At 41.6% G+C, this 11,892-nt stretch overlaps 1 protein-coding gene across 3 annotated transcripts in view; it reads left to right on the forward strand.

Moving 5' to 3' along the window:
- The window catches only part of cadm2a (cell adhesion molecule 2a), a 281,002-nt gene extending 269,505 nt beyond the window's left edge, over nucleotides 1–11,497 (forward strand). For all 3 annotated transcript variants that reach the window (XM_061702239.1, XM_061702241.1, XM_061702240.1), the window contains 2 exons: nucleotides 8,007–8,129; nucleotides 9,418–11,497. In XM_061702239.1, the coding sequence (XP_061558223.1) occupies nucleotides 8,007–8,129; nucleotides 9,418–9,536 (242 nt within the window). In that variant the 3' untranslated portion in view covers nucleotides 9,537–11,497. The remainder of the gene's footprint in view (nucleotides 1–8,006; nucleotides 8,130–9,417) is intronic.
- The last annotated feature ends 395 nt before the right edge of the window (nucleotides 11,498–11,892 follow it).

The raw sequence follows: 11,892 nt of genomic DNA on the forward strand, positions 1-11,892 counted from the left end.
CCACACAGGCACGGGGAGAGCATGCAAACTCCACACAGGCGGGGCCCGGGATTTGAACACCGATCCTCAGAACTGCGAGGCGGATGTGCCAACCAGTCACACACCGTACCGCCCCATCCATTTCCTGAGCCGCTTATCCTCACAAGGGTCGCGGGAGCACTGGAGCCTACCCCAGCTATCATTGGGTAGGAGGCGGGGTACACCCTGAACAGGTTGCCAACCAATCGCAGGGCACACATAATCAAACAACCATTCGGACTCACAGTCACACCTACAGGCAATTTAGAGTCTTCAATTAACCCACCATGCATCTTTTTGGGATGTGGGAGAAAAATCGGAGTGCCCGGAGCAAACTCAGGCACGGGGAGAACATGCAAACTCCACACAGGCTGGGCCGGGATTGTAACCCCAGTCCTCAGAACTGTGAGGCAGACACTCTAACCAGTCGCCCACCGTGCCGCCCATCAAGCAATTTATTTGTACAAATGCTTTTGTAACGGTGGAGCTAGTCACACTGATTTTGGAACCCCAATTCCAATGAAGTTGGGATGTTGTGTTAAACATAAATAAAACCAGAATACAATGATTTGCAAATCATGTTCAACCTATATTTAATTGAATACACTACAAAGACAAGATATTTAATGTTCAAACTGATAAACTTTATTGTTTTTAGCAAATAATGATTAATTTAGAATTTTATGGCTGCAACACATTCCAAAAAAGCTGGCACAGGTGGCCAAAAAGACAAACAAAAAAATTGTTTTGGGAAATTGTGGACGTCGTGTCATCCGGGCCATCGAGGAAAAGAACCATCCAGGCTGTTATGGACACAAAGTTCAAAAGCCAGCATCTGTGATGGTATGGGGCTGTGCTAGTGCCAATGGCATGGTAACTTACACATCTGTGAACTGTGTTTTACAATGAGTAAAAGAGTGCAGGCACTGGACTGGTCTGCCTGCAGTCCAGACCTGTCTCCCATTGAAAATGTGTGGCGCGTTATGAAGCGTAAAATACGACAACGGAGACCCCGGACTCTTTAACAGCTGAAGCTGTACATCAAGCAAGAATGGGAAAGAATTCCACCTAAAAACAATAAAGTTTATCAGTTTGAACATGAAATAGCTTGTCTTTGTAGTGTATTCAATTAAATATAGGTCAAACATGATTTGCAAATCATTGTATTCTGTTTTTATTTATGTTTAATACAACGCCCCAATGCCATTGTAATTGGGGTTGTACGTTGATTGTTTGTTAATTACATGTTACGATGAGAATGGAATTGTAGCCAGATCACACTTGGCTCTTCTCATGAAGCAGTGAACTGGATGCGGCTTTCGTCTTACATTTTATTTTCCAAACTTAATTATCCTTAAATTAAACTTGATGCTTTTCTTTCCTTTTCAAATATCTAATATATTTAGGTACTTTTTTCAATCAATGAATGAGCACAGTGAGCCCATCATGCCTCACTAGTCGAGAGGTTTCCATTTCGAATCTCAGCTCAGGGGCATCTGTGTGGAGTTTGCATCTTCTCCCTGTGGGTACAAGCAGTATGAAATATAATACCCTGTATAACTTGCATTTCCCCACTCTTATTAATTGTAGGGAACGAATGGCCATATTTTATTTCTTGGGAGGGAAATAAAGAGGCATTCGAGTCAATATCATAATAAGGTGCCTTTGAGACTTTTCATTAAAAAAGAAAAAAGTAGGATTCTCGTTTGAATTTCATATTCATTGTATTGAGTAGATGTTATGCTGGTAGGAATGCATATTGTTCAAGCTTCCACACTTTTTGAAGAATTAACTGCAAGCTTGGTGGACCTTTACTTAACGCGTGATTCAATTAGCAAGCTAACTTTATTCTGTGAACCAAATATATTTTGAATTTCTGAAAGGGATTTTTTTTTTTAGCAATTGATATTTCACTATGGCAGTAGACATATTAAGCTTGGCAACATCCAATTACACATAATATGATGAAAATGACAAAATATATATTCTGCAACTATCCATTGTTTCGGACTCCACTGAAGCGAAACAAAACGTTGGTAGTATTGCCACTGAAAATAAACAAGGCTTTCTTAAAGGGGCTGTTAATTACCCCATAATGACAGCACTTCCAGGGACACATGCAGTGTTCAATGTCAGAATCAGAATCATCTTTATTTGCCAAGTATGTCCAAAACACACAAGGAATTTGTCTCCGGTAGTTGGAGCCGCTCTAGTACAACAGACAGTCAATTTACAGAACACTTTGGAGACATAAAGACATTGACAAAAAACAATTGTGCAAAAAGATGCAGAGTCCTCTAGCACTTAGAGCAGTTCGAATGACTAATATCGCAATAGTCCGGTGCAATGACCATAGTGCAAAGTGCGCTGCGACTTCAAGGAGTGTATGCGGTTTAAAGTGACGAGTAGTGCGATAATCTGGGACAATGTTGGTTGTGCAAATGTTACAGATACTCCTCAATCAGGGGAGTCAATCAGTGTGCAAATGGAGCAGATGCTACTCTGGCATGAGTGGCCAGTATATGCAAATAGTGCAGCATGGCGAGACAACTACAGTGAGTGCACGAGTAATACATAATTGGCCCCACAGAAATGTGACAACGAACTCAAGTCAAAAAATTGCCAGCTTGTTGTAATGGTTAGGTAGGTTAGGTGTTTAAGAACAATTAACAATTGTAGGTTAGGTGTTTAAGAAATTGATCGCAAGAGGGAAGAAGCTGTTGGAATGTCTACTAGTTCTAGTTTGCATTGATCGGTAGCGCCTACCTGAGGGAAGGAGCTGGAAGAGCTGGTGACCGGGGTGCGGAGGGTCCGAGAGGATTTTGCACGCCCTTGTCTTAGTTCTGGCAGCGTGCAAGTCCTCAATGGTGGGTAGGGGGGTACCGACAATCCTTTGAGCAGTTTTGATTGTCCGTTGCAGTCGGAGTTTGTCCTTTTTTGTAGCAGCACCAAACCAGACTGTGATGGAAGAACGCAGGACTGATTCGATGACCGCTGTGTAGAACTGTCTCAGCAGCGCCGGTGGCAGGCCGTGCTTTCTCAGAAGCCGCAGGAAGTACATCCTCTGCTGGGCCTTTTTGAGGACGGAGTTGATGTTGGTCGCCCACTTCAGGTCCTGAGAGATTGTAATTCCCAGGAACTTGAAGGTCTCGACGGTTGACACAAGGCAGCTGGACGACGTGAGGGGCAGCTGTGGCGAAGGATGCCTCCTGAAGTCCACGATCATCTCTACAGTCTTGAGCGTGTTCAGCTCCAGGTTGTGTCGGCCGCACCACAGCTCCAGCCGCGCCGCTTCCTGTCGATATCACCGTCCTTGATGAGGCCGATGACAGTGGTGTCATCTGCAAACTTCAGGAGTTTGACAGTCGGGTTCGCTGAGGTGCAGTCGTTGGTGTAGAGAGAGAAGAGCAGCGGAGAGAGGTCATTATGTCATTATGAAAATAGAATACACTTGATCAAAATGACTTATTTTATCAAATAACTTGTTGTGCATGATGAAGGCTTATATTTAAAAAAAAGGATCATTTAACCACTTATTAAAATGCCAAAATCACTTCCAATGAAAGTAAATGATATAAAATGAAGTAGACACATTTTAAGAGGTCTGTCATTGTACTGGTATGTGTGCAAATGTTTGGCCACTTATAATAAGACCTCAGAGTTCTATATGCACTACATCTTCGTGATGACTGAGTGATTCTGGTAAGGACACCAAAGACACTTTATAGTGATAATGACCAATCTATTTGAGGTGAGGCATTTTTTTATTATTTTTTTTTAGTTTTTCAAGTGGACAATGCACACAGCAAAGCAAAAGCCATGAGTTTCTATTAAGCAATTGATTCCCTTGTAAATTTAAAGGTCAGCTGTAATTTTATTCCAAGAACAATTTGAGGCTAGAGCAACACCACAGCTATCCCTCGCTTGTTTAGAGGGTCACGGTAGCATGCCCCTGAAAGGGGCCGCATGTGTGACACCCATCAGATGAGGATTTATCTGGCAGCTTGAGGAGGAACACTTTGGGTGGGTTTAGTGAATCACACAAGATGTGAACTTCTTTGATTTATTCAACACGGCTGTGCGACAAAGAGTGTGCCATAAATATTGAAGGAGGGGTTTGCTCTACTATGCTCTCGTATGAAATCACACAGAGAAGGTATGTGCCCTTTTTTTAAAAGCTCATGAGATGTGGCGCCATGGAGATCTAGAAGCTTCCATTCTGGATTTCTTTCTATTTCCTTCTTTTGTGTTTCCGTCTTGATCCAAACATTTCAGAACTTTTATTTCCTTTTGCTTTCTTTTTTGTGTCGTCGTATATATGTATTATTCGGTTGCAATCCCCAAACAATTTTCTGCAATTGTTTTAGATTTTTACGGAACATAATGTAGCCCAGGTAGCAGGAACAATATTGATTTCAAAGCTTATCGAAATCACGGTGTGACATTTTGCAGCCGATTGTACTTTGACATCTGTCTGAGTTGAGTGAATTTTTATGTCAGAGATCAAAAATGCATTATTGTATTATGGTAAAACATGTATTTTGATGTGCAATATTCTCCAAAGGGATTCAGCAGCTACATGTTTTGTATGCATCAAGCGGTGGGTCTTGAAGGCCACAGTGACATGCTCATGTCTGTGTGCATGTGTGTGTGTGCACGCGCGTTACTTTTGTGCCACAATGAGGTACAAAGACAAGGCCATGGGGGAAACATTGCTCCCCTCTTTGCTTCACTGACCATGCAGAACTTCAGCACAGTGAAATCCTGCTAAGTGCCCTTGTGTGTGTGTGTGTGTGTGTGTGTGTGTGTGTTATTGCGGGCGTTTGTTTGTCCGCTGGGAGGCAGTGAAGTGTGAAGGCCTGGTCATTCACACCACGCAGGCTTACGGAGCGGATGCAAGCCAGCTGTTAAATTGGGCCACATGGGAAGAGGAAAAGAAAAGTGGCAACTATGTATGTTTCAAATACGTATGGATATTTTTGATAATGTCTTCGCCCCCTTCATCCCACGGTGAAAAAAAATATTCTTTAGGCCATTGGCATTTAAGAAAGAAATGTCAATCTTCACTATCATGCTTTTCCACTGTCATGTCTATGACAAAGCAGCAGGTGGCACTGTAGCTATCAAGCCATTAATTTTCTATCGCGTTTTGATCTCTTTAGGGTCACGGGTGAGCTGGAGCCTTTCCCAGCTGACTATGGCAAGAGGCGGGGTACACGCTTGGGTGGTCCCATTAAACACAGTAACCCCCGCATATTTGCAGTTACTGACAGATTTTGGAGGGGAACCTATCTTTTGTTATTCACTGTTTTTGTGCTCAGGCCAAAGCCATGTCTTATATAAGAAGAATATTGCTTTGGCGCCATCTTGAAATAGCTTGAGCCAAAGAACTACTGTATGTTGAAGTATGTTGAATTAAGGGAAGGAGCTTCAATCAGTAGGGCCATGGCCTTGTGTGATGGAAAAAAGTGATGTGCCACCATCCTGTGGCATCTACAGGCAATTACAAACCACAATTACTTGCAAATTTTCCCAATTCACGGCAGAGCTCGATCCACCGTGAACCGCGGGGATACTCTAGGGATTGGCTAAAGAATTTTTGCGGTCGACTGTAAAGTGATGAAAGTCGAGACTAAGTCCATTAATTGATGACATCATTGATGTTTTATTGATGACAACACTTATTCTTTCATCCAGCAAAGTTGGAAAACAGTTTTGCGCTAACGACTCTAAATCAGTCTGGCATGCATTCCAATCGCTGACAAATTACAAGCGACGATCCCCCCAAGCTGAGAAAAAAAGCACACTAGTCAAAGACTTGAATACCTTCTACTGCAGATTTGAAAAAGACACTTTAACACCCCACACCCACCCAGCCGCATCACCGACCACCATCACACCTGTGGGGCCATTTATACATTACTCGTGCACTCACTATAGTAGTCTCGCCACGCTGCACTATTTTCATATCTATTTTCATATCTGTTGTTGACCAACACGGCCCACTCATGCCAGAGTAGCATCTGCTCCATTTGCACAATGACTGAGATCTGCAACATTTGCACAATCAACATTGTCCCAGGTTATTGCACCCCTTGAAGTCTCGGTGCCCTTAGCACAATGGTCATTGCACCGGACTATTGCAATATTAAGTCATTCAAACTGCTCTAAGTGCGAGAGGACTCTGCATCTTTTTGCACAATTGTCAAAAAAAAAAAAAAATGACCGGCATTACCAGATAACGAGCAACCCTTTATTGCTCAGTGACTGTTTTTTGTCAATGTCTTTATGTCCCAAAAGTATTCTCTGTCAATTGACTGTCTGTTGTCGTACTCGAGCGGCTCCAACTACTGGAGACAAATTCCTTGTGTGTTTTTTGGACATACTTGCCAAATAAAGATGATTCTGATTCTGATTCTGATTCAGCACAGTACAGCGGTCCCCAACTTTTTTTCACCACGGTCCGGTTTCACGTGAAGACATATTTTGGCTGACTGGCATAGAAATAAATATAAACAAACGATTGGAAGTACGCGTCACCATGACATATTTTCTTCTTCATTTCCTTTCGGCTTGTCCCGTTAGGGGTCGCCACTGCGTGTCATCCTTTTCCATGTAAGCCAATCTCCTGCATCCTCCTCTCTAACACCAACTGCCCTCACGTCCTCCCTCACAACATCCATCAACCTCTTTGGTCTTCCTCTAGCTCTCTTGCCTGGCAGCTCCATTCTCGTCATCCTTCTACCTTTTTTTTTTTTTTTAAACCTGTCCTGTTCAGCTGCATGGCCTTGCAGAATGGTGTCTTTGTGCTGGAACAGTTTTGCTGTGCAACAGGGGCATTTGAAATACTCCCTCCGCTTATTTTTAAATGTTTTTATTGTTCTGATGTTTATTGAAAATGCAGTCGGACAGAAAAGGGTTTTAGGGGACAGACAGAGCGATAGTGGACAAGGGGCCGAGGGGTGAGAACCACAGCAGAACAATAGTGAGACAGTGTAGATATTTGAACACACCTTAGTGTCCAACCTGCCATACATGTCATCATATGCCTCGTTTGGCATGTCGCATCTCCATGTATTCCTTTCTCCTCTCCTCAGTCCTCTGTGTCCTACTTCTTAGCTAACCTCTTTCCCTGTATGATTTCCTGTACTTTGAAGTCTCCTTTTCCCCTTTCCTACCAGGAGAACCATTACATATTCTTTTATTTTTCTTTCAAACAAGCCGACCGGTCGCGTCTTGTGTATCTTCGCTTAGTGTGTAGTAAGACAGAACATCGTAGCCAGACTCGCAAAAATGTATTTAAAAATATTTCTTTGTTTCACTGTTTCTGTTTCACTTATACTTTTATTGTATTTGAGTATAGATTTGCATATTTTGCAAGTGACCATGCTACTGGTCTCATTTTTGGTCAAAGATTTCCACACACTTGTAGCATAGTACTACAGTATGCAGTATGTATGTATGCAGAATACAGTATGTGACAAGTGTTTTTTTTTTTCAGGCTTTCTTCTGTTTTTTTCTTTTTTTTTCTATGAGATGTGAACAGCTTCATAATAAAGATCTTTCTGTCAATCCTCAGTGCAGCTTTTTCAAACCTGTCTTCAGCTCTCAACAATCACACTTGTCCTTTTTGGGATTTTCTGTGTGATGATTTATTTACTGTAGCTTTCCGACTGCCAGCCTGGTTTGCATTTCGGGGACTCCTGTGACTCCATGGGTGGTTCTTGAATTATTCAACTCCTCTTTTTTTCCCCGACTCCCTATGTCGTTGTCTTTTCACCTTCATTTTTCTGTCCGAGTGTCTCTCTTTCTCGTCCTCTTGCTCTCCATTTTATTATTCCCTGGGAGATTCTGTGAAAGGAATCAGCGCCTCAGTAGCATCATTAGAACAAGAGGAAACTGGAAAGAAAATCGCTTCATTTCTTTTTGCAGTGTTTCTTTCTCTTTAATGACAGTAGCGTTTTCATCTCCCTTCTGTTTTTTCTCAGATCCCAACGCTGTGGGCCATCACGGCACGGACCACGCTTTGATCGGAGGAGTGGTGGCTGTGGTGGTCTTTGTCACCTTGTGTTTAATCATTGTTCTGGGAAGATACCTGGCCAGGCATAAAGGTAAAACCACCTTGGACCCAGCCGTCCATCTCAAAAAGCTCACACTGACTCCCCGCCCTGTCCCATTAGACATTCCCAGTGCTAGGTCCATCCCAAGGTGGCAGGTCCATGATATGCAGTGGCTGCTGAGAAGGACCAAAAAAAAAAAAAAAAAAAAAAAAAGATGTAGAATCGATGTAGGTTGGAATCCTTTAAAGCTAGTGGGAGTGTAGAAATCCCGTTGGTCAACTACATGGTTTGAAAAGGCCATCAGATGCATGAGGTGAAATTATTCCACTCTGTATACTGTATTGTCAATCATCCAGGTCATGTTAACCCACGGAGGTTGAATTGAAGGCAATGAAAGAACATATGGGATTTAGATGTATTTTGGTCTGACCATTGTACACATCATTCTAAACAAAGTGTCCCGAGCTTTATTGAGCCAAGGTCTAAAGTTTACATCGACATGTAGTAAAATCAAACCAAACAAAAATGTCACAAAAATTATATACGGTGGTACCTTGATGAACAAGTGCCTCAACTTGCGAGTTTTTTTCAGTTATCAGATGAAGTGAAAGTAGTATTCAACAGCCAGACAGCTGTGGGGTAGTATTCAACAGCCATACAGACAGCTATGGTGTTCGTTGAGATGTCTCAACTCTTCTGTCAGCTCATTAGTACAGCATTAATATGAGTCATTCTTCTATGACTGTGAGTACTTATACACTCTTTTTACTTGTTGCTGGATCATTTGTGTTCAATCCGTTGCTAAAAAAGGGTTATAGCACCGCAACGTAGATGCTAATTAGCATTAGCATTAAGCGAGCGGAGTGTAAGGCTAAGCTACAGTATGTGGTTGTTTAAAATATAATTTTAATTGTAATTCTCTTAGTTTTATGATTAGTTTGAGAGTAAACCTAAGCGGGAGTGGCAATAAGCAGTTTGACATCTCTTTTTTAAAGAAAAATTTACGATTTGCTAAACCACAGCTTGTTGTGAGTTAAGTTGAGTTCACTTCCATCAAACAGTGCTCGTATCTCAAGTCTGCACTCGCAAGTCGAAACAAAAAAAATCAGTCGAACAAATGGTCGTATCGTGAAAAACTCACTTGCATCTCATGGCACCACTGTATTCGCTTGCGGTGCTCGTTCTTCTGACACAGAACCCTGTTGAACTTTCACAACCCTTCTTCCTTGCGACACATTCAAAATGAGTAATTTCACTCTGAGCGTCAGACATGAAGCAGGGGTGCGCGACGTTTGTTCGCTTTGAAAGCGCTTTGTTTTCCTTTTCTGCTTTTCCACAGGAACGTATTTGACAAACGAGGCCAAAGGAGCGGATGACGCGCCCGACGCCGACACGGCCATCATCAACGCCGAGGGCAACCACGCGCACGCCGAAGAAAAGAAGGAGTACTTCATCTAGACTGTAGAGGGCGCACCCTTTGCCATCCGTCCCTCTGTCTTTTTTTTAATTATTATTTTTGTTTTATTTTTCTTAATTTTTTTTTTTGCCTGTCTCCAACCTGCGACCACTAGCGACAGAGGCAGCGCACAGACGGAGAGGATCCCACGGTGTTCGCCCTCTTTTTGGCTTCATCTTCATCTTTGTCTTAATCGTTCGGCGGCCGTTTTCCGCAGGCATCGCTGCCAAAGTTCATTCGTATTTTTGCCCCTCGACCCTGGAAATCTGGAAATCTACCATGACTGCTAAGTTCGTACACCCCCAAGTCAGACACCTGAACACACCACCATGAGCCCTGCCACTCCCTTATGCTGACGCATACCCCCCTTCTCCTCACACACACACACACACACACGCACACACGCTCACAAACACTCACACATATATCTCACATCAACACGGTGCCTAAAAATACAGTCGCCATTGAACTCGTGTCAATGCCTTCATGTATCAGTCAGTAGCAATGTAAATGCTTTTGTAGATGGTCACTCGGACGGACTATCATCCCATTGCTTAGCTCACAGCATTGTGTTTTTGAATTTTTATTTTTTTTTTTTCAATGATCATCTGTGCTATTTTGCGCCTTATACATATCTACCACACTCAATATGGTACTTCTTAGAGGATCCCTCCTTCTTTAAATAGACTTGTAATTAAAACGACGAGCGATGTAAGATAAGAAGAAGGCTTTGTGTGACACTCGTGTAGGAAGGTTGCTCAGATACGTGTATAGTTAGTAGAGTTGGGGTGTAGTGTGCTACTGTTTAGAGCTGAGAATACACACCAAAAAATATTTAGCAAACAATGCTAGATGAGACATTTCATTTATCGAGAATAATAGGACGGCATTTTCTAAATCTACTATACTGATCTACTTTTTGTGTATATTCCTGCACTCATTGGCCTTTTTTATTGTCCACATGATGGCTTCAGGTCGACTAGCTGTATAAATTGTATTTAAGTTAGTGAAATCTTTTATGTCATAATGAGAAGAGAAAGAAGAAGATCCAGAGAAATGTAAAATTAGGAAATGAGTCGAAAAGAGTGCATTAGTTACATTATGTACAGGGATTTTGTGATAAATGCATTTAATTTCTGTAAATTCTGCTTTGATGTGCACTTCAACTAGCAGATGGATTGTGAAGAATTTTGTTTTTTATGGAGAATACAAATTAACTTTTAATAGGGAGATGTACAAAAAGTTAAGCAAACGTTCAAACGTGAGTATTTTACATTAGCACGTGTCACTGTACAAGTATGTAGTACACAAGATGGCGCTCAGAAGGCGCAGGGACACTTGTATTAATGTGAAGTATTTACATTTGAATCCCCCACAGAGATGCACTCCAAAAAATGTCACCCAAAAAAAAAATCATAATTCCCTTGTGTTACTTTACAACTCGGTTCTTGTGAGAACAGGCTCTCCATTTATATAATATCTTACGGTTAGCAAAGACCTCCTCACTTGAACGCTGTATTAAGCAGTGTGTGTCGCTGGCATGACGCTCACTCGGTGGAAATCCACTTTTTCCCAAACGATCAAACGTTAGGGGAAACAAAAAAGTATAAGATGGAGTCTTTGTGTTCCATTGCAAACAACTCATTTGCCTTGGGGGTGGTTCTTTTATTCAAACCGACAGTGGAAAGAGGACAAATCTTTGTTTCCAAAATGTGAACACAGATGGGGGGGAAAAAAAAAAAAAAACTATCATTTTTCTTTGAATGGTTTTAAACTCCCTGCTGTGTAATGTGTCTGCTAAAACGTGTTTGATTGTGAAAATTGCTGTTGAATTCCAGCTCTCCTGTAATCTTTTTGTATATTAGCAACTTTATCTGGTTTGTTCATTGTGGGTTTTTTTTTTTTTTTTAATATACTTTGGCCAATTTTTGCATTTGTTTTGGCACAAGGTATATAAATAATGTGTGGGAAACTAAAGTTGGTAAAAACACATTGGCCTCTTTTTCCTATTTTAAGAGAACAGGGAGGATGTTTCAAAATGTAACTTAATAGTGGATGTGGAAATTTACCAGACAATTAATAGATTTTTCTTTTTTAAACGTCTCTCTGAATGTTCTGAAGTCCTGTCTCAATGCCAGAGACGTATTTAGCAGCGTAAGGATGTAGCCCAACTTCCCATCGCTGTTGTAATGTTTGTGTTCACTTGGCCAGTGTTTTCCACCCTTCATTGAGCCACGACACATTCGACATGAGAAAAATCTCATGACACACCGGCAAACAAATGTCATAAAAAAAAAAAAAAATTGTCATAAAAATACTGCAATAATGACAATCTTGTCTCAATTTACTCACAAATAT

The sequence above is a fragment of the Phycodurus eques genome, chromosome 17 (assembly GCF_024500275.1).
Source record: "Phycodurus eques isolate BA_2022a chromosome 17, UOR_Pequ_1.1, whole genome shotgun sequence".
In the NCBI taxonomy this organism is placed as follows: domain Eukaryota; kingdom Metazoa; phylum Chordata; class Actinopteri; order Syngnathiformes; family Syngnathidae; genus Phycodurus; species Phycodurus eques.